The 23,387-nt window shown below is 42.4% G+C and overlaps 1 protein-coding gene across 1 annotated transcript in view; it reads left to right on the top strand.

Moving 5' to 3' along the window:
- Positions 1-23,387, top strand: part of TBC1D32 (TBC1 domain family member 32) — a 170,900-nt gene that overhangs the window by 28,859 nt on the left and 118,654 nt on the right. The window contains exons 7-15 of the mRNA XM_025208839.1: positions 4,660-4,738; positions 4,900-5,003; positions 5,107-5,168; positions 7,895-8,039; positions 10,584-10,643; positions 13,007-13,103; positions 13,479-13,616; positions 14,232-14,324; positions 14,572-14,714. Coding sequence (XP_025064624.1) covers positions 4,660-4,738; positions 4,900-5,003; positions 5,107-5,168; positions 7,895-8,039; positions 10,584-10,643; positions 13,007-13,103; positions 13,479-13,616; positions 14,232-14,324; positions 14,572-14,714 — 921 coding nt within the window. The remainder of the gene's footprint in view (positions 1-4,659; positions 4,739-4,899; positions 5,004-5,106; positions 5,169-7,894; positions 8,040-10,583; positions 10,644-13,006; positions 13,104-13,478; positions 13,617-14,231; positions 14,325-14,571; positions 14,715-23,387) is intronic.

Here is a 23,387-nt window from a genome sequence, read left to right as displayed (position 1 = left end):
GGGGGGAGCGAACTGCCTGCAAACTGTTTGCTCTGTTTGCTGCCCCAGTTCACTGGCTGCATGTTCAGATGTTCCGTTCATCATCTTCAAAGCAGCGTCCTCCTGAGAAGGAGCACTTCTCATGATGTGTCATTCAGAGAGCCAGTCCTTGCATTTCTTTGTTGCACTGTTTGCATTTTGCACACATGCCTGTCTTACCCACAGGTGGAGGAACTTAATTAAAATATTTCCAAACAGGGTCTCTCTTATGGCCTGGCGAGCCTGCTGCCATGATTTTCCCTTCTACCATCCCATCCCCTCACTAGATTTCAAATCAATGGAGAAGCTATTTTGCTCAAAATGCAAATGTTCCTACTGCCTCTCCCTCCTTGTATTCATCTTCAGACTCCTCTTCTTTGCCCAGATCTACTCCACCCCCAACAAGCCTCTGTTCATTTACCTTGAAACTTTGCACTTTTTAGAGAGAGACAAGGTCTTGACTCTGTGTAGACGGTAGGGCTGATGGGTAGGTAATCAGGTCTGTTATCTCTTATCTCCATATACTGCTGTTAACAAGGATGTTATCTTGAGACACAAATCCACAGTTTGAGAACTGAAACTAAGCATCACAGAGATGCTTAATGGGATCTTCTAGACTGAGTGAGCACCAAGTTCCATTGGGTAGTATGGTTTTCTTTAATTTTTAATCTATAGAGGAGCCTCTGGGGACTCCATAAGATTGGGCCCCTAATATAGTCCATGGCCTGTTGTGACCTATTTATAACACTTTTCTAAAAAGGTTACATGAATATATGGTCTCAAATAGCATAAAATTAGAATAATCCCAATTCTGTGATATGTTTGAGCTTTAATTTATCTTAAATTAAAATTATCTTTTATATAGCTTTATTTTTTAAAAGCATCTTAACAGAAAAATCAAAAGTATGATTAAATTAAAAAAATCTGATTTAAGTAAAAATAATCCTTTTTTTAAATTAAGAAAATAGCTGATTTTTATCCACCCTGGTTGGCACTACTGTGCAGTGGTGGTGGCACATGGTATTTTCATAATGTTTAAGGCGCAATAGATTTAATTCTGCTGTGCATTAGCACAGCATTTGTCATGATGTGCTAATGCGCAGTACAGTTAGTCTACTGCTCATTGTCTTGTGTAGACATGCCCACAGTGGTGTGGAACGTAACTGAGAAAGCTGTTTTAATCCCAGTTAACTTTTTTCATTTTCTTCCTTTTTTGTATAAGGAATACAAATTTATTTTTACTTTTTAAACTTTTTTTCCCGCTTGTTCTTACTTTAAACTTATTTCTTCCCCCCCCGCCCGTTTTCCTAGAAAATTCTCCAAATATAATAAAGTACACACTAAAGGGGGGGCATGAATGCATCTTTAACAAAGACTTCCCCTCTCCAAATTGTTAGTCATTGAAATTAAACAAAATAGTTATTTTTAAAGCACTTGTGGGGGGGGGAGGGGTGTTCTTTTTTTTTTTAAACTATCTCCCAGAGTTCCAAAGGAAATAATTATTGCTCTCTGCATGCATGTATGCATATGGACTTTTGCAACTGTTAAATCTTTCTATATATTTTACTTCTAGTATTTACTTGATGCGAACTGCTCTAGTAATTTCCCTTAAACTTTGGATGAGTTACAAAACTCTTTTAAGTGTGAGTTTTGATGCATAATTGTGATGCATATGAGGTGGATTAAAAAAAACCCAGTCTGTTTTTGTTTGTTTTGGCTTTATCTATGGGGCACTTTCCTGAGGGGAAAACAACTGTATAAATGCAGTTTTTTTTCATACAGTGTCCCTCTAATTTGCAAAAACCAAAGGAGTTATAGCTGCTTCCAGTTATATCATTTATTTATCCTCTTGTGCCTATTTGGTGGTGGTATTTGGGGAGTTGTTTGCATTTTACTGATATCAAATAATCAGAAGCCAGTATTAAAAACCTGTTAATGTAGATCCTGCATTTGCATAGATCAGTGGGGCTGTGGTTTGGTGAAGTGAATTGCAAAACAGGGACACTATTCCTTTTAGGCTAGGTACAGACATTCAAAAACTCTGAGGCAGAATCAATCTAAGTTGTGTGGTTTTCTGTAAGCATCATAGTTTAGACTGGTAACGAACAGAATGCACATTTGCCTTTTTGAGGGGTTGGGGAGCAGGATAACTCTTAGACCAAGTTCCACCATTTTTAAAGCAGTCTGTGTGTGCTAAACATCTGTTCTGTTACAGCTATAGCCCAGTTTCTGATCACTTATACCAGTAAAAGTATAGTCTCTCTGCCTGGTTTTAGGGTCTAAGTTTTTAGGGCCACAAATCTATTTTGTATTCTTGTAAAATACAGGGCACATTTATTAGGTAATATAAATAAAAGGCAATGCTAAATATAACATGGAATAATTTTTAGTCAAGTCAGTCCTGAGGCTGCACTGACTTTTGGGCTACCTTTGTTGTAGCAGTAACTCTCCTCCATTCTTCCCGGTCTTTTGCAGTCCATGTAGAATCAGTCAGTTTTAATCCCGTCTAGTCTTTGATGTTGGTGGTCCAGATTGTCCTAGGTCTTCCTCTTCTTCTTCCTTCCACAGCAACCTGCAGGATGCTATTGGTAAGGGTGCCAGGCCTTCTTGTTAAATGTCCAAATCATTGCATCTGTCTTCTTATAACTGAGTGAGGGTTCATATCTGCTGACTTCTTGTCACTTGAATACCTACCATAACATATCTTAATTTTATTATGATAGAAGTGATTGCATAATAGCTCATTTATATGCTTAGTCATGTATATTGTTGGGGGGGTATATGGTGGGGTGTGGATGTGTGTGTGCATCTGTATGGTGGAGTGTGGGCACCCCACTTTCTGCTGCTGCCACTGCCTGCCAGGGCTGTGTACCATGGGGGGAGTGTGTGGGTGGGTCCCCCCCCCCCCCCCCCAGCTGAGCTCTACGTTACTGCCAGCCCCAGGGCCGTGCTCCAGTCCAGCTTCAGCCCTGCCCCTGCTGCTTTCCTACCTGCTGCTCAGAGCCAGTAGGAGACCATGGCAGCAGAGCAGGTCTCCTAGGCCCTAGCAGCCTTGCCTAGAAGATGAAGGCTCGCCCTGCAGTGTCCTTCTGCCTACAGGGTGGGAGTGAGGCACAATAGGGTATGTGCCTTGCTCCCACCCTTGTGGGCGGAAGGACTGGGTAAGGAGCAATTCATTGAGGGGCATCATGGGCTGGATGAAAGTATTTGGTAGGCCAGATTCTGCCCATGGGCTGTATTTTGCCCACCTCTGTAGCAGGTAGGGTTGCTAACCCTCCCGGATCGGCTGGAAGTCTACTGGAATTGGCATCTATCTCCGAGTGACTATTGAAAGCAATCTGGGAGATTGAGATTATGACTGGGAACAGTACAACCTGTTTACATCTCCATCCCCTGCCCCTGGCTGTGCAGTGCCTCCCCCCACACCCCTTCCCTCCCCTCTTGCTCCACAACAGACTTACCAGCTGGACGCTGCTCTCCAAGCTGCCAGGCTGCATATCAGTAATGGCCGATATGGCTCGTTAAAAATCGGCCATCGGTATTGGCCCAAAAAATCTGTATTGGTGAACCCCTGTTAATTAAATTACTTCATGTTGGAGGGGGGGAGGATCTGGGGTTTCTGGGGATCTCCCAGAATAGCTTCAGAGTAGGTGGAAACTTGTTTTCATTGTTATGTTGCTGCTTGTCCAGATTTTCTTCAGTTTTGCTAGTTGTCCAGTGGGGATGGTTATTCTTATTTTTACTTCTTTTTCTTATGTAGCATCTTCTGTGATGCTTGCTTGAAGGCATTTAAAGTGTGTTATTTTTTCTAGCTTCTCATTACCAATGTTTACTGATGCATGTTCGTTGCTACTGGCTGATGTTATCCTTATTTTGCTCTTCTCCACACCAATTTCCATTCCATGTCTCTTTGTAATCTTATGCAGCCTTTCTGTTATTTTCTTATGCTCTTCTGTAGTTCCAGCTACTTGATTAATGCCATCAGCAAAACAAAAGTTGTTAATTTCTCGTCATCCAAACTGACACTTCCAGTGAAGTTCTCTAAGCATCTGACATGATTTGTTCGAGGTATAAATTAAGTAAACATGATGTGATAAGACGTCCTTGGCGTACTCCTACTGATGTTGTAAACCACTCCACAGCGTTGTTGTAAAGCAGGACTCTACTATTTGTGTTGTTGTAGAGTTCTTCTATAAGACTTATCAGTGTGGGACTGATGTTATGCTTCTTCATGGTCAGCTAAAGTGCTTTTCACTACATCCTGTCAAAAACTTTATTTTAAAGTCTATGAAATTATGATGGAGTTCTTTTTGGTGGTCATGGTACTTTTCTCACCTGATTCTGAATTTGAATATCTGTTCTCTGGTTCTTCTTCCAGATCTAAATCCAGTTTATTCTCTGCTAACACAATCTCAATTTGCAGCTTGAACCTGGTTAGTATTGTTCTAAGAAGCACCTTTCTTGGATGACCAATGAGACTAATGTGGTAGTTGGTACATTGGTGTAGATTCCCCTTCTTTGGTATAGGGATTATTAATTAAACACGTATTAAAGTTTAACTGTTACATCATATTTTGTACTGTATAAGAAAACATTTCAGTGTAAAACACTAAAATTATTTCTTTTATTGGTTTATCCTAGGACAAAATTTTGAGATTCTATGCGAAGGGCTTTTCATCATGTCCACTTAGTATGACAAGGGAAGTCTACACAAGTTTAGGTAAGTACATATTAAGAGGGTTTTTTTTTTTGTTTGTTTCATTAACTTGTTAGCAGTCAGGTAATAATTAAAATTAAAATTTATCTTTAAAAAACAAACAAACAAGATTCTTAACTGGCTAATAGTAATATTGTGGGAATTTCCTTTTTTTTTTCTTTCAGCAAAACATTTAGAGTTGTACTTTCTTTCTAGAGAAAATCATGTTCATACTATTTCAGCTGGTATAGATGTAACTAATCCAGACATAATTCGTTTACTTAAAAAGGTACACATTAGCTTTCTATTTTATTTTCATTTTTATAACCTTTATAGTTGCTATTGAAATATGTATTATTTACCTTTTTTTATTGTAACTCTTATGTTCACAGGTGCGTCTTTTAAATGAATACCAGAAAGAGGCTCCATCTTTTTGGATACGTCATCCAGAAAAGTATGTTACCTTGTATAATGGACCAGTTTTTTCTAAGATGATTTTTTAATGTTATCATTAAAGGCATAGCATTTATCAAAATACTAGTAATGTGTATACAATTGTGTTTGTCAGGGAGATAGGGAGTGGCTGAGGGAATGGGCAGACAAATTATACTGTGTTAAAAGTGAAAGGGAGCTTGATGTATGTTAGTTCATTTGCTCTGCCTTGAAGTAATTTGAAGATAAACTGGGGCAGTATAACAGGTTGCCTTCCCCAGCACCATCTTCCCTGTTATCTGTGCCCTACATGGGGTGCCCTTGGAGTCCCCTTTAAGGTTTCTTGTGTCCCGTGCTCTACTTTTCTGCCACGTCTTGATGGAAAATTGTTATACTGATGTTTTTGTAAGCAGGAGACTATTATATTTTGTATGTTGGGATCTTCCACCTCCATGGGCCTTGACCCTTGCCTTTCTCTAGCTAGGCCTCCCTGTCTAAATGCACCTAACAGGGTTTGACTCTGAGGCTCTAGCCCTTTTCCTTGTCTTGAAGCTTGTGGCCCTCCTTTCTGCTCCAGTCTGGAGCCAGCCTCCCTGGCTCAGAGGGCTGGCCACTGGTCCCACAGTCAAGGGGTTGCAAGTTCAAGGCCGGGGAACAGCCCCAACCTATGCTGTCCCAGTCCACAAAAAAAAACAAAAACAAAGCTGTATCTCAGGGGTACCAGACCACCCTGACCTTTTAGGATTGCACTCTCTGGCGCCGGGGTCTGTACCCCCCAAAATCCTGCGCCCACACTGGTGTCAGGGCCTATGTACCCCAAATACTGTGCCTCCTCTGGCACTGGGGTCAGTACACCCCAGATCATGTGCTCACATGGGCACTAGGTCCCCACGGTGTAGTGGGGTCCAAATGAGGCCTCCTCCTTCTCCACTAGCCTTGCTGAGACTGCCATTGTTATTCAAAAAATACCCATAAACAGTCTGTCCACAGTCTATGACTACCACCAAAGAATATGATCAAAGAAGGCAGCACGCCAGCTTACATTTACTCAGGGGTCATGCTTCTGCTCCCCACCATCAGCTAGTGTCCTTCCTCTGGGGTTGCAGCTACTTCTCCAGGTTCCTCAGTAGTTCCTTCAGCCTCTGGACCACTTACCCAGCCTCTCTGTGGAGCTCTCTCTCACACACCTTCTTGTTTGGCTGCCAGGCCCCCAACGGCTGCCAGGCCCCCAACTGCTGCCCACCCCAGGGTTTTTATAGTCCTGGCCTGCCCGCTTTCAATCACCTGACCAACTGGCCTGGTTCAACTTTTAACTACTACCTTACCAGCGTGCTGTGCCCAGAAAGTCCTGATCTTAAAGGTGCCGACCTGTCTTCTGGTAACAGGGCTAGGGTTCCCTGTTACAGGCAGTTATCCCTGAATTAAATAATTGCTGCACTGTTGTGATTTAGCTTCTACTTACCCCAGGATAGAGCAGATGGGTTAAACCATAGGTAAGCTGTCGCTCAGTAATTTCCACATTCTCATCTTTTGTCTTATTCAAATCTGTATGTCATGTTCTGAAAGCTGGATTACAAAACTACTCTAACACTTGAACAGTGGTCCACTACTTCCCCTGTTAATTAAAAATAATTGAAAAAGTAATTAAAAAGCCTTGTAGAAAAAGTTAAATTTAAGAGAGATGCTGCCCATAAATTGAATTAATAACTGCAGCCCTGGTGTATAGATATCTTTTGCTAATCCCTGCATAATCCCTGTAGGGTCGCTTTGATCTGGACTCAAATTGATAGATCACGTGGAGATTACTACAGCAGATTTATTCATTGAATAGTTGTGTGCTCAATGCGGAAACTATTTTGTGGAATTCTGAAGTCTGTGTTATACAGGGGATCATCCTAGATTATTATAATAGTCCCTTCTAGATGTAAGGTGTGCAATTCTCAGTATACATTTAACTGAGAAAGAGACTTTGTTTTTTTTCAATTCATTTGGTGCAGACTTACTCTTTTCTCTGTGTCAGTCAAGGGTTACTGTGCCATTCACCCTTTCTGCTGACCTCATTTATGCAAGTAGCACCAAAACTAAATGCATTTTTCATATATTCAGTTTTGGGTTTTGCTACCCTATGATTTTATAATCATAAAGTCCCATTTTTCCTCAATTACCCATAGCTGTTTCAGCTTCTTGTTTTTAGTCCTCTGTTTCTTTTAGCCTTTGCCCCTACTATCTTTCAGTCTGCAGGTTGACATGAACTATACAACCACTGCTCCCTTTCAGCACAGAATGCTAGCACACTATGGGCCTCTCTAAGCATACAGGTAAGGTGTGATATGATCTAATGCACTATCCACACAGTTGTGCCTCCTGCCATGCCACATGTGCGTGGCAGGAGGCATGATTATGGGATCGCATGTTAGATCCCGTTGTACCTTATTTCCAGTGCAGGGAGAGCCCTGTCCCAGGTTTCCCATGAGCTGGCAAGAAGAAAGCTCCCACTGTTGCAGTGTTATGGTATCCTTTGAGAAGATATGTAAAATATGCACAATATTTTTTTCACAAGAAACAACAAGGGTTGAAATACTTAAAAAAAAAATACAAATTAAATGCAGTTCAGTTTGTTTACAGTAAATATATTCATTTTAATTAAAAAAGATGTCCAGTCTTATAAGATTAATTCTGAAAGATACTAGTATAATTTTTAATCCAGTTTAATACTTGTTTGTTTTTTCTTTCTAACCATATCTTCAGGTATATGGAGGAAATAGTGGAGAGTACCTTATCGCTGTTGTCAATAAGACATGAGCAAAACTGCCTTGTCTCTCTAGAGCTTTTGGATCCAGTATACTTTCTGGCTATGCTTGATATCAAAGCTGTTTGGTTTAAAAAATGGATGGTAAGGGAGATTTGAAGGATCTGCTTTTTGGTATTTTAAAGGGTTTAATGCATAAAGATTAAGATGGATGATTAGTCCAGAGCAGGAGAGGGCAATTATTTTGGGCAGAGGGTCGCTTACTGAGTTTTGGCAAGTCATTGAGGACTGCAAGGGTATATCTGCCCCTTGACAGGTGACCCACCTCCTAGTCACCATCTTGGAACTGGAAGTCCCACCCCTAGCCCCAAACCTTTGCCACCAGAAGTCCCTTCCCTTGCTCCCCAAAAGTACCACTTTTAAGCAACGGTTTGCTATCTCGGAACCAGAAAAATACCAAATTATATTCTAAAAATCAAATATTTACTACAACATTCATTACTTTGATTTCAGAAAAATCTTTTTGTCTTGATTTACATGTTTGTGTAGTGTACCCAGAGGTGATTGCACAATAGCTTAAAATGACATCTTAGTTATGTATATTGTAGGGGCGTGTGGGTGGGTGGCTATAAGTTTGTGGGTGTGTGAGGGAGGGTGTAGGTGTGTGGGGGGCTTTTGGGGGGCGTGTATATATGGGGTGGGGGAGCATGTGGGTGTGTGTACGGCTATGGTACGGGTGGGTATGGAGTTAGTAGGGGGCTGTGAGTGTGTGGGGGGAGGGTGGCTAGCGAGGGATGTGGCATGTGTGGAGGAGGAAGACTTGCCCACATTCCCCCTGTGGCAGGCAGAGCACCCCGCAACGCTCCTCTAAGCCTGGGCTCTGCACTTCTGCTGCTTCTGGCCCTAGGGTACCTGCCTTTCTGTCACTTCCCTGTTCCCTCCCCGACAGCTCGTTGCTCCGGTACCACGTCTCAGCTGCACAGTATTGCAGCAGGAGCTAAACCAGCCCAGCCAGCACTGCACAGAGCCAGCCGAGAATTGCAGAGGCCAGGATGGCTACTGCTGCATTCCGCAGCCTGGCGCTGCAGCCAGAAACCACGAGGTGTCAGAGCCACCGGCAGAGGGGTGGAGGTGAGTGGTGGCAGCAGATAAATGGTTGCGGCAGGCAGGGAGAAGTGGCAGCGAGCGTAGCAGGAGCATGAGGCCACACCAGTGTGCCAGGGACAGTGCTGGCAGGGCCCAGAGTGGGGTGGCAGGAGCACGGAGCAGGGTCCGGCAGGGGCTCTGGAGCCAGGCCAGGCTCCATCAGCAGGGAGAGGGGGAGCTAGCCCAGCTCTGGAGCCCCTGCCAACTCAGCCCTGTGCTCCTGCCGCCCGCTCTGGGCCTCTGCTGGCCTTGGCCCGGTGCACTGGCATGGACCCCATGCTTCTACCTCGCTGTCACTGAGCTCTACGCACCTACTCACTGCCCCCCTGCCTGCTGCCACGTTCAGCAATTCCTTGCCTGTGGCTGCTGCTGCTCCTCTCCACTGCCCATTGGCTGCTCTGGCACCATGTGGCTCCCGGCTTAAGTGCTGGGACCACACCAGCTGGCTTGCCCCGACCCTGAGAATTGGGGTGATTTGCCCGCAGTCCTCCCATGCCTCCCCCCGCTTATCTGAATTTTCCACCAGTGCAGGGAGGCAGGAACAGCCCCAGGGTCTCAGGTTAGAACCCTCTGCTTGGCACAGGGCTTTTGGCTGGGGGTGCAGGGACGGGGCAGCTGGGCCTTGCTTCTAAAGCCACTTGATCCAGCCAGCAGCTTCCCCTGGTTTCTACTGCTCCTGGCTCCTGTCAACTTTGACAGGCAGCCAGGGGCAGATGTATTAATTTTCTAAATTTTTGAGGGGCCCCGCAGGATAGGTACAATGGTCTGGCTGGCCAGACCTGGCCCATGGGCTATGTTTTGCCTGCCCCTGGTCCAGAGTATGTTTTATGGATTGTAATTATGATAATAAACATAATAGTCAATAGACAATGTCGTCTACAGCTGCTAAAGATTTTTTGAGTCAAAGAGCAAGGTGCTTCTTATAAAATAAAGTAGATATTTAGTAATACTACCAAATGATATCTAAAGCTGACAGGAGAAAAGTATAAAAAAGATGGGGAAATGTATATGACAGTAGTCTCAGGCATGTTTGGAGATGAAACAACAAATGGGAGGCTATGTAATAGCTTCTTTTAAAGTGTGATGGAGGTTTCTATATATATTGGAATTACCTGATCAGTAGAAAAACAGGAAAGATCTGTTTTGTTCTTTTTTTTTCCCTTCACAATTCACAGTACATCTGAAAATGTGGCCCGTCATCTAGGAGTAGTTAGTGATTTGATACCTTGTTACATGTGGAACTGCATGTTGTGCGTATTTTCATTCTAAAGCAATTGTAATTTCATTGTAAATCTCTCATTGTTACTGCTAGCTTAATGCAGTGCAAATAGAAAAACATACTGGAATGCAACACTGATTAACATGAGTAAGAATTAAATATATTGTATATTTAATTATATGCTGTAGTTCTTGGAATAAAATTGGAGAACTGAACTATGATTTTTGTTTTCAAAAGAAGCTCAGTGATTTGTATTGAAAAGTGTAAGCTTGGTGTTTCTATCTTTTAATTTTTTGTTTGTAATTTTATCTTGTAATTTTTAGCATGCATATTATAGCAGAACTGTGGTGCTTCGACTCCTTGAAAAGAAATATAAACTTCTGGTAAGTTTACATTTAAGCTTGTATTGTACTCACTACTTGTTTTTTGTTGTTTATTGCTATTTGAGGAACATGCTATCTTAGCTTTCATAAGTACCTATACAGTACCTCTGTATTTCTTCTCAGAATAATCCTCTAGGTCAGTGGTTCCCAAACTGTGGGTCGTGACCTCAAATGGGATCACAACATCAGTGGATGGGGTTGCAATAAACAGGGATCTGGGTTGGGAGTGAGGGGCCATCCTGAGGAAATGGGGTTATGCTGAGGAAAATGGGGCTATACTGTGGAAAAAAATTAGAAAGCACTGCTCTAGATGCTCATGTATCTGTGGCTTATGATGATCATTTTTTTTTCCCAAGGACCGGTATTTCCAAGGATCATCCTTTCTGCTGATCCTGCTAGCCTTAGTCAACAGGGACTTGGACTCTGCCCTATCCTGGGGTAATTCAGAGATGATGACTGCTAGACAGCCCCCATGTACCTTCCAGCCAGCAACTAGTACTTCTGTCAGCATTGTCTTATTTGCTCACAATCTCAGAATCCTCTAGGTATCTTTTTTCCTGTCAGGGCAATTGGAATTCCTCTGTCCAATGACCCATTACTCTGAGATGCCTTCTCTGTTGAGGGGTTGAATTTCTCATTACAGGCAGCATGGTAGAGGTGATATATTTTATTAGACCAACTAAAATTTCTTTATTTGCAAGCTTTTGGGAGCACACACCCTTCTTCAGGCATAGGAGAATGCAAAGACTGTAAAATTCCTCCTAGGTGCAAATGAAGATTCATATTTCACAGGTGAGTCAACCAAGATATCTTACAACACCTTCGCTCTCCTGTGAGATATGAATTTTCATTTCCACCTAGGAGAAATTTTACAGCCTTTGCATTCTCCTGTGTCTGAAGAAGGGTGTGTGCGCCCAAAAGCTTGCAAATGTAAATATTTGCAAAAATAATTCTTTTTGATCTAATAAAAGATACCACCTCTACTGCAAGTGCCGATTCTTTTTACCTATAGACCAATATGGCTACAACCTGTCTGCCTGTAATGAGGGATACAACTTTGGATGACCATCCCAATAATAGCTTCTTCTACCTGTGTTTGGGAGTGGCAAAATGATACATCATATCATAGATTCATAGATTGTAAGGCTAGAAGAGACCTTGGAAGCTCATCAGGTCCAGCACCCTGCACCAAGCAGGAAAGATAACTGGGGGTCAGGTGACCCCAACAAGGTGACTGTCTAATCTCCTTTTGAAGATTTCCGGGGTAGGTGATTGCACTGCCTCTGGAGGGAGCTTATTTCACAGTCTGGACACCCTGACTGTAAAGAAGTTTTTCCTAATGTTGAGCCTGAATTGATCTTCCAGGAGTTTGTGGCCATTATTCCTAGTTTTTCCCTCGGGTGCCCTGGTGAGCAGTTGCTCACTGAGCCCTTGATGTACTCCCCTAGTGTAGCGGTAAGCTTCTACTAGGTCCCCTCTCAGCCTTCTTTTCCTTAGGTTGAAGAGTCCCAGATCCCTTAGCCTTTTCTCATATGGCTTGCATTTTAAGACTCTGATTATATGGGTGGCTCTTTGGACTCTCTCAAGCTTGTTCACATCCTTGTTACAGTGTGGTGCCCAGAGCTGGATGAAGTACGCCAGCTGTGGTCTCAACGGTGCTGAGTAGAGCAGAAGAATCACCTCGGTTGTGCTGGAGATGCATCAATTGATGTATAACAGAGTATTATATGCCCTACTGGCTACTTCATTGCATTGCTAGCTCATATTCAGACTGTGGTTTATTATTACCCCCAGGCCCCTTTCATTCGTGGTGCTAGTCAGTTTGTTGCCACTAAACCTGTAGCCTCGTTGGGGGTTGTTCGCCCCGAGGTGGAGCACTTTACATTTCTTGATGTTGAACTTCATCAGGCTCTGATCTGCCCAACTTGGTAGCCTGTCTAGGTCCGCCTGTAACTTTATCTTCAAGCTTGACCACGCTTCCCCATAACTTGGTGTCGTCCGCGAGCTTGGCCAGTGAGCTCTTCACCCCCACATCCAAATTGTTAAAAAAGATGTCGAAAAGTACTGGACCAAGCACCAACCCCTGCGGGACACCGCTGCCCACTTCTCGCCAGGATGACACAGATCCGTTCACTTGAACTCTCTAAGTCTTATCCTGCAGCCAGTTCCTCGCCCACCTGCCTGTCTTGGAGTTAAGCCCACAATCCTCCACCATCCGTAAAAGAAACATAAGAAAACCTACATAACATCCCATGAACACCCCAAAGTTAAGTGGGGTTCATGATGCTGAGATCTGAAAAATAACATGTTATTGTGAAATACTAGAAGCTTTAGTGTGTTATGTTTTTCCCCACTTCTTCCAGATTAATGCAGCTGTTCAACAGTGTATTTATTACTTTGAATCATGGGAGTCAGCAGTTGATGGAACTTCAAGGGTTAATGCTTTTCCCCAGCAGTATAGTAAGTATTTAATTTTTCATTCATTGCATTACTCATACCCTTTTTTAGATTTTTAAAATATCTAGATTCTTATATTACACCTTTTTACTGTGGTATCTAAGCATCTCCTGGCAAAATAAGAATATACCACCCACTGTTTTTACCCATAGCATCTCTATACATAAGCTTTTGAAATAGGTATATATTCTTTTTTCACAAACAATGCAAAAAATAATTTTTAACAGTGGTTGCTTATTTACGTTGTCTGTGCAATTTCCTTTACGTATATACTGTAACATTTTTGTTGGAGCTTATTCAAACGGAAATATGTAGTAGGCAGGAACATAATGTAAAATGTAAACAAATTAAAATACACAGTCATTTTTTTTTTTTAAGGCAATAAACAGAAGACTTTCTACACAGGACAAGAATTACAGTACATCTATTTTGTTCATTCACTGTGCCTCTTAGGAAGATTGTTGATATATAAACAAGGCAGAAACTTATTTCCTGTTCAGCTGGAAAACAGAAAAGGTAAGGGAAACAGGAGGCAAAAGCAAGTGGTCTGATGGCAGTATTTATATTTTCAAATATAGTAGATGTTCTAGGAGAATGTTCCTGTTCAGCATCTTGTAATGGGAATCTTTGATAAAAGATAACAGTGAAAATTGAGCACAGATCTTAATACTTTTGTCATCAATATTCTGTTAGGTTTCTATTATTGCCTTTGTAGTGAAAGTATTCATGGAGGAATAGCTCTATGAAGAAAGGTCGAATTATGATGTTTAATCTATATTCATATAGAAAAATGTACAGGAAATTGCTTTTATAACTTATTTTAGCTATGTCTAGCTGTAGTTTATGCCCAAGTGTTCATACATTTCAAATTATAGGCAGCTTCCTTCTTGAAAGAATTTGTAAAACTCCGGTTGACTTTGTTGGGAGCAGGACCAAGCTTTATTAGAGGATCTTGAAGTAGCTTGGCAAAGCAGTTGGCCGATATGTAGCTACAGTCCAATATTATTATAATCTGGCTTCTGTAGATAATACTGGTAATCACAATAAAAGCAGAAAAATATACATTTTATTTTATTTACAGAGAGCTTTTATTTAGAGTTATCTTTTCTTCCTTGTGTTTTTTTTTTGCAGACTTTATATCTGTAACAGACTTGTTGGTATTGTTTATTCGACTTATTTATTGCTCTCCAACTTGTCCAAAGACAACTCTGACTGTGCACACAGGTAATATTACCTTTTTTACTTAATCATTTTATTTTAAGGCTGCGTGTAAAGGAGAGAATTTTAGTAAGTTTTGTATTTGACCACTTCATTTGGATAGGTTAATTGTGCAACATTTTTTTGTTTCTTACCTTCTTTCATTGTACAGTGCCCAATAAGGGACAATTCATGTAAGCACCTAGATAAATGTGTATTGATATATTAGTGATCACTTTTATATTGAAAAGGTGATATTTCTTGTTTTTGTCAGGTGACTATTCTCCTGCTGGCCTTGTTACGGAGGTGCTACAAGTTCTGTGTGACCAAACAGAATGTGCTAGAGAATGTTTATATACTAGTGAAGTGACAGATGCCCTACTTCATCCTATTCATAATGTACTTGATGGAACAGAGGTTTGTAATATCCCCAAAACAAACTTTAACTATATGTTTGATTGTGGAAAGACAGAGACATGGCAGAAAATAGAAGACTCTTTATCTAAGATATAAGCTAGTGTTGTTGGGATTATATTTCTTCCACTTTTGAGGAAAAAATAACTTCTGGTACACATACATGCATACTTTTAATACTACACTAATAGAGTAGTGTTTTTTTTTCAGCTGTTACAATGTGACACACACATTGTGCATTTTTATATACTATATATGATAAAAAACTTGCCAAACCTTTGTGACTAGCACTGAAAATCTATTCTGAGACAGTACTGCAAAGCAAATTTGCATTGTTTTCATTTCTTTGTCACAGATGTTTACAGGAGAACTAGGTGTTAGTTCTTCGGATGCATGTGTGCTCTGAATACTTAGAATCATAGAAAATTAAGGCTGGAAGGGACCCCATGAGGTCATCTAGTCCAATCCCCTGCTCAAAGCAGGACCATCCCCAACTTTATCATCCCAGCCAAGGCTTTGTTTAGCTGGGTCTTAAAAACCTCCAAGGATGGAGCTTCCACCACCTCTCTAGGTAACCTGTTCCAGTATTTTATTACCCTACTGGTGGGAAAGTTCTTCCGGATATCTAACCTAAATTTCCCTTGCTTCAACTTGAGACCATTGTTCCTTCTTTTGTTATCTGAGAACAGTTTAAGTCTACCCTCTTTGTAACCCCCCTTCAGGCAGTTGAAGGCTGTTATTAAATCCCCCCCTCAGTCTTCTCTTCTCCAGACTAAATAAGCCCAATTCAGTCAGCCTCTCCTCCTCCTCCTCCTCCTCCTCCTCCTCCAAGTGTTTTGAAATGGATTGCTTGAGGACTTGCTCCATGATTTTTCCAGGGATTGAGGTGATGCTGACTGGTTTTTAGTTTCCCGGATCCTCCTTGTTCCCTTTCTTTGAGATGGATGCTTTATTTGCCCTTTTCCGGCTGTCCAGGTCCTCTCCTGATCTGCATGAGTTTTCAAAAATAATGGCCAGTGGCTCTGCAATTGTATCAGCCAAATCTCTCAACACCCTCTGGTGCATTGCGTCTGGCTCCATGGACTTGCACACAGCAAGCTTTTCTCTATGGTCCCTAACCTGTTCTTGTGCCACTGTGGCTGCTCACTGCCAGGTGCAGTAGTCTGGGAGTTGACCTTGCCTGTGAAGACTGAGGTAAAAAAAGTATTGAGTACTTTAGCCTTTTCCACACCATCTGTCACTAGGTTGCCTCTGCTATTCATTAAGGGACCCACACTATCCCTGATCTTCCTTTTGTTGCTAACATACTTATCTTGGTGTAAACTGTTTAATGTTGTTTTTTCATGTACCTGACACTTTGCAGTTCAGTATTTTCTGTAACAGGGATCAACAACTTTTGGCACTACAGAATCCTTTGATCTGGACCACAGACGTGGAGTTTCAGTAGCAGGGAGAGTCGGTAACAGTCACTTCCACCTGCTCTCATGGGTGGGAATGCCAACTGCAAGAGCTCACCCTATGCTGGCACAGGGAAAAGTGACAGTGACAGGCGCTTTCCTGTGCCACAGTAGTGGCTGGGTCCTAGTACCTGTCCTTCTCTAACCCAAACTGGGATACTCCAGCCTACAGCCTGAAAAGGTTGCTGACCCCTGCTCTACAACAACAAACTCAGAACACAGTACAGATAAAAATAACAATTCTCCACTGAAAATTACTTTATTAAATTAAAAATAGTTCAAGGAAGGGGAGATTTTATCTTTCTAAAATAATAGTAAAGATTTAGGGTAGATTCCTTTGTTTGTCTAAATAGCAGTTTGCTATCTACAAAATGATATTTTTTTGGTGTTAATGCATGATTTGCAATTCTGTTAGCTATGTAAAGTGGCTGTGGAAGCATACATATGTATTAGTGAGCAGTAGACTACATGCTGGCTGTGCAGGTATGCAGTTATGTACACACACCAAATACATGCGTGGAAGTCACAACATTGTAACTGGACAGAACCAAATTGTACCTAGATAAAACCTAGTGTGTGACCCTCCCACGTTTTAGTCTCAGTAGTTAAGTGGTTAGGCCACTTGCCCAAGAAGTAGGAGACCCGAGTTCTAAGCCCCCTCATCTATAGAAGGGTTGAACATGCATTTCCCTGAGCTCTCAGCACAGCGCTTTAACAATCATGCCATGCTACAGAATGGCCATTAGCCATTCCCTCTCCAACCACATGGAGATTTTCTAACTTTTATATTACTTACTGATATTTTCTAAATAGGGTTATTTTTTTCTATTGATTTTAAAAACATATATTTAAAAATATGTTGGGCTTTTTTTCCTCATCCCTGAATTTCTTGGGTTTCCTTAAGCAAAAGAATAGTTTCTGAATTGATTGTTTTGAATTTCACTTATTTATTTGCAATATTTTATGCTCTGATCACGCTAACACTTAACCACGTGCGATACTCTGTGATGTTCAGATTGCAGCTCCCAACTGCTCTATGTAAAAAGAAAAAAAAAATTATCAAGTTTTTTTTTTTTTTTTTTTTTAACATGCTTTTAACTGCATAAGTTGGGTATGGCTTCCTTGTAGCCATTAATAACCTAACACACACATTGTATATTAAAGTCCTCTGGAAGACATTACATTTGTCACACATTTTATGCAAGTATTGTTTGACAGTTCATAACATGCCAGACATTAGAGTAATTTATCTCTGGATAAAAACGACACAAACCACATTGCTACTCATTGAAAAAACAACTTCTTTGTGGCATGGAAATATCCTGTGGTAATTTTAACGTGTGGCCAGATGGCATGTTTGTCTGTCATGCAATACTCGCATATAATGCTCAACAAATACAAGGTATGCTGGGGACTTATATCAGTGAAGGTTCAAGAAAAATAGATTTTATTTTCTCTTTCTCTTTTCTTGGACTAGAATGCATTACTATAATGGTTATCTATATAGATATAGATATATATTATGATCCATAAATGACTACTGTCCCTGTGGCTCCTGGACTAGCAGTTTTGACAGTTTTTGTTCTTTAGTGAATAATCTAAGTGCATTAGGACTACTTGCTGAATTTAAATATATGTATCTAAGTCTTTACAGTATAGAATCATATAATCAAAGGACCAGAAGGGACCTATAAGATCATCAAGTCCAGTTCCCTGCCATGGGCAGGAGGTTATTGGACTCAAACGAGCTCAATGAAGTGCTTGTCAAGCCTCCTTTTGAACATCTCCAAGGATGGTGACTGCACCACTCCTGCTGGGAGTGAGTTCCATATTCTAGATACCCTTACAGAAAAGAAGTTTTTCCTAATGTCCAACCTAAATCTTCCCTCAATTATCTTGTGTCCGTTGGTCCTCATTCTCCCTGGAGGTGCCTTTCTGAAGAATTGCTCCCCTAGATCTTGGTGTTCACCCTTAACATACTTGTAGGTGGTTATCAGGTCACCTCTCAATCTTCTCTTGCTCAGACTGAACAAACCCAGTTCCCAGAGTCTCTCCTCACAGGACCTATCCTCCAGGCCCCTGATCATCCAGGTGGCCCTTCTCTGCATCCTTTCAAGTTTATCTACATCCTTCCTGAAGTGAGTGCCCAGAACTGAACACAGTACAGTTTGTATGATAGTTGAAAGGCACTTTAAATAATTGATAGATGGTAGCTTTGGACAGTAAGGAAATGTTTGCACATCTCTGTTGCTGCTAGAGATGCCCATTTAAGGCTCCACCCTGTCCCCACCTGCCTCCACTTGCATGCCTCTGGAAATGTGTCTGGAAAGCCACTTTGGGAATATCCACTGTAGCTGCTCTCACGCATGTTGGAGACAGAGATCTAGAGAGAAACTATGTGGGAGAGACATTGTCCCCAGTGGGGCATCCCTGACATATTTCCAGGTTTGGCACATCAAAGTGGGAGTAAGTGGGTTTTCTCAAGAGCAAGCAAACCATGATCAGCAGACAGGGCGCTAGATGTTAGAGCTGTGCGAAGCTTCGGCAGCTGATTCGATTCAGCCTGATTCGGTGGCCGAATCTCCTAATCTGAATCAAATCAGGATACCCATTAAACTCTCCGAATCAAATCAGAACCGTCCAAATCAATTCAGAGAGATTCTGTGATTCGGACATAGACAAAGCTTTAAATGTTTTTTCTACATACCTCAAGGTACCAGGCAGCTCATGAATGCTTAGATGCTGGGGCAGATAGTGTCCCTCAGGAGTGCAGGGTGTCCCCAGTGCGTTTGGCGGTGGACCCAGAAATGAACTAGAAGCACTTCCAGTCCACTGAGGAGCACGCGGGGGACCCTCCCCTGACTCGGTGACTGGTGCCTCATGGGCCTGGAGGGGCACCTGGGGTCCTTCCGGCTGATCACCAATGATTTCCAGTCCACTTCTGGTCCACTGCTGAGCATATGGGGGACCCCCCACACTCCTGTGGGAAACTCCATCTCCCCCCACCATCTGCGTGTTTATGAGCCTCTCCTGGTACCTTGAGGTATTTAGAAAAAACATTTAAAACAGTGTCTTTGGCCAAATCATTGATTCTTCGAATCTGCATCGAATCTTCAGATTTGGCCGAATTGAATCAGGACAGTAATCTGAATCAACAAATCGAATCTCTGTCCCCCCAAGTCAGGCCAAATCTGAATTGAATGTGACCTGTTTCGCACACCCCTACTAGGCATGCTCCAGTTGGCAGTATTGACATTGTCGCAGTTCTGCTTTGATTTTCAGCAGTGAGTGACTGTAAGTTTAGTCCCTTTCAGTCCCACATAAATCATCTTTCCAATCGCTATCTGCTTGAATATATAGATAGAAGGATAATAAAATTTCTCCTTCTTTATTTTATACCAGTAAACATTTACAAAGTCAGATAGTAAAGTACTAGGGCTATGCAAAGCTTTGGGTGGTGGTTCAATTCGGAGGAGATTCGACTCAATTCGGTGGCCAAATCTCTGAATTTGAATTGAATCAGGGGACCAATTAAAAGGTCCAAATCGATTCAAAGCTCTCCGAATCTGAAGATTCGGAGAGCTTTGATGATTCGGGCAGTCCCCAGTGGCTGCACAGGGACTCCGTGCTGCTTTGTAAGGGGTGGGGGAGGAGACCATGGGGGGGGACCCCTGCCAGCCCCTATCCCCTGCCTGCCACAGCTCCCAGTGCTTTAAAGAAAAACCCTGGTGGTCACCAGGCGACTCCCCCAGCCCCCCTATGGCTGCCCCACCCGGGATAACTTTGGCCCTTTAAGGAACAAAAAAAATGGAGAAAAGCCCCGGGATTCTCCTGCTCCTGTAGTGGCCTTGGGGCTTCGGGGGGCTCATGTAGAGCCCCCAACATAGTGCAGGGCAGCGCGGATTGCCTCCGCCAGCAGGAACAGTGAGTGTGGGGCTTTTCTTTTTTTATTAAAGGGACGGACCTGGCCCAGGCGGGGCACCCGTGCAAGAGTTGGGAGAGTGAGGGGGGGCAGGGGGCTCATGGCAGAGCCCCCCATGCAGTGTAGGGCAGTGGGGATTGCCCCCCCACCTGGCAGCACCTGGTGAGCTTTTTTTTCCGAAAGTGCCGGGAGCTGGGTTGGGTGGGTCAGCCATTGCTGGGATGGGGGAATGGGCCTGGCTGATTTGGAGATTCACAGAGTCGGCAGCAGTCGACTCTCTAAATCAGATTCGACTGAATTGATTTGGGACAGTTATTCGAATCGCCAGATTGAATCACTGTCCCCTGAATCGGCTGAATCTGAATCCAAGGCGAATACTAGCCGCTTCGCACAGGCCTACTAAGTACTGTCATCTTTGCCTGTTGCAACCCTTTCTTTCTGGTAAATGATACAGCCTCAATAACAAGTTTCTCTTTAAGGTGCTAGACTCTGCAATGCCCAGTAAATTGCATAGTTCATTTCACTGAAAAAGAAAGTTTAACTCAGATGTAGTTCAAAGTTTCCATGCCTGCTATTTAAGAAATAAACTATTTCTGCTATTTAAGAAATAAAATATTATAAAGTATAATACTAAAGTATTAAAGTATAATAAAGTATTACTCAGAGAATCTTGAACAGAAGTATTACTGCTCTTTTTTAAGAAACAATGACAGGACAGTGCTTTATTTTCTCAGAATCCAGAACAATAACTCCCAATACCCCCAGAATAAAAAACAGTTAATAGAGACCCATATTATCACAGATTGTTGCAGGAATCTTAAATCCAATTCGAGATTAAGAGCCAGGTCCTGATAACATGCTTCCATAGAGTCCCTTAGCCTGAAAACAGGATTAGTAAACTCCTTAAAATTTAAAGAGAGAATATTTTTTTTTTCTCAATATGTCCCATATATTTTATAGGAAGCCAGCTGCTCATTAGAGAACCAACTGATCTTGGATTATGGGACAGTTGAAACTCTTAGCCTTATTAATTCTAACCCCATTAGCCCAGCTGTCCTTGATCAGGACATTCAAGCCAATGCATAATAAACAGGTAGGACAGATTTAAACTTTAGTGATGTAAAACTGCAGTGGAATAATCTGTATCCATCTTTCAGTTCCCTCATTGAACTCGTATTGGCTTTTTACAAGGCTATGATTGTGTAACTAGTAATGCAACAGACAGCTACCCAAGCCCTATTCTAGGGTTCAGTGTCCTACTGAACCCCCGCTCTACATTCCACAGTGGAAATATAAAGGTCAGTCAGTGAAGACTTAAGGACTTGCCTTCACCTTTATACAAAAGGTTCACCAATGAAATCCTGGGTCTCATTTGCTGCTGGGAGCTGGCCTTTTTTACCTTTATTTGCAGTGATACATCACAAAAAACTGAATGGTCTTCCCTTTTTACAGCAGTCAGTAGAGACTTCAGAACTTGCCTTCACCTTTAGACTAGATATCCACCAGTGAAATCTTGCATCTCATTTTTCTGCAGTGGATGCTGGTGACAAGTCGTGGAAACTGAATGGTCTTCCCTTTCACAAATAGGGGTGTTAAACTCTAGAACACGGAGCCCCTTCCAGGCTGCATCTGGGGTGACCGCATTGGGGGCCTCAGCAGTGGATCCGATATTGGGTGGTGGCAACAGCATTAAGATCTGACATGAGGCTCAGGGCAGTAGTGGTAACAGTGGATCCATCGTGCGATGGCAGCAGATCTGGCATGGGGCTGGTGCAGCAGCAGTGGAGCAGGAAGTAGAAGGGCAAGCAGCCACTTGGTAGTGGTAGTGAGTGAAGCAGCCACTTAATCAAGGTTATGTCAGCATAGCTCTGAGGAGGGACAGGGTAAGATTTTAAGTGGTGAAGAGAAAATAAATAGGGATTCATTATTGTCTTTGTCTCACAATACAAGAACTAAAGGTCATAAAATTATACTAGTAAGCAGCAAGTTAAAAACTAACAAACAAAGTTCTTTTTTTCACACAAGATGTAATTAAAGTGTGAAACTCATTGCCAAAAGATGTGGAAGCTGACCTTCTTAACCAGATTAAAAAAGGAGTTGGACAGATTCCTGGCGGAAAGGGGTATCATTTACCTTTTAAACATGGGAGTTAGGAGTATGGCCACTGAATCATAACTTCCTGGACCTTAAGTGCTTGGGGTTGCAAATGGGAGAGGAACAAGGGAAGAAACTTTGGTCATACCCAGTTCACTCTCCCTTTCAGTATCCGTTCTTTCCAATGTGATGCTGGATACTGGGAAAGATGGACCTATGCTCTTACCCAGTAAACGGCAGTTTTTATGTTTGTATGCCACCAATGGCCATGGCCACCAGGCCCCTGGGGCCCTGAATTCATTGGCAGGCCAAACCCACTCCTAGCTCAGGCTATACATTTGACACCCTTGTTTTACAATATTAAACTTTCAGGTCCTGTTGCTAACCAACTTGTTGTGTGGAAGATGATAAATCACCAGGCATGCTTGTTCCAACAGAGAAAAATCATTTGTGATTCCTAAATAAGTGATTAGTCAGACCTATATCCTAAAAACCACAGGTCCTAAACTACAACTAAGGGGTTGCCCTCTTCTTCCTACGCATAACCTCTCATATCCCCCAGCCCCTCTCAGCACTGTACAACATGCTCTAAGATCAAGATTCATTGGTTCAGGGTGGGGGCATTCAGACAATGGTTGAGCACTTTTTTTGTTAATTTTAGACACTTTCTATACAATGAGGGCTGTAAGTATTGGGTCACAGCTGCTACTGGCAGGTCGCTAGGAGTCTTAACATCTTAGAGATAAAAGACCTCTTTATCCATGGTTTTCTTCTCTACTGCTGGATGCTGTTTACTGATGTGTAAAAGTAAGGATCTGGGTTCTGATAGCACAAGGCCAGGCCTAGTTATTTGTGCCCTTCTAGGCATTTCATTACATGAAGTAGGGGTGGGTGAGAGGAGTACCTGGCCCAGGCACTGAAATCACCCCCCATCCTCACGGAGTCTGCATCCTAGCAGTCTGCATCCTGGCTTAGCCATACTGGGACCTTTAGAAAAGTCTGCTGCTGCTGCTCTCATTGCTGCTACTTTAAGAGGAATGGCCAGAGCAGAAAAAAAGTGGTAGTAGCAGCAGCAAGTGGGGGACTGTTAAACTGTTTAGGAGTTCCTGGCATAGATTAAAGTCCATGTTCTGCCCCCTGTACCCCACAGGTTCTCAGAACATGCATCCCCCTTGGCTGCAGAACTGCATACCAGCCCCCCCC

Source organism: Alligator sinensis, unplaced genomic scaffold (genome assembly GCF_000455745.1).
Source record: "Alligator sinensis unplaced genomic scaffold, ASM45574v1 scaffold808_1, whole genome shotgun sequence".
Classification (NCBI taxonomy): domain Eukaryota; kingdom Metazoa; phylum Chordata; order Crocodylia; family Alligatoridae; genus Alligator; species Alligator sinensis.
The sequence above is the reverse complement of the archived record's forward strand: the minus strand, read 5'-3'. Positions and strand labels throughout refer to the sequence as shown.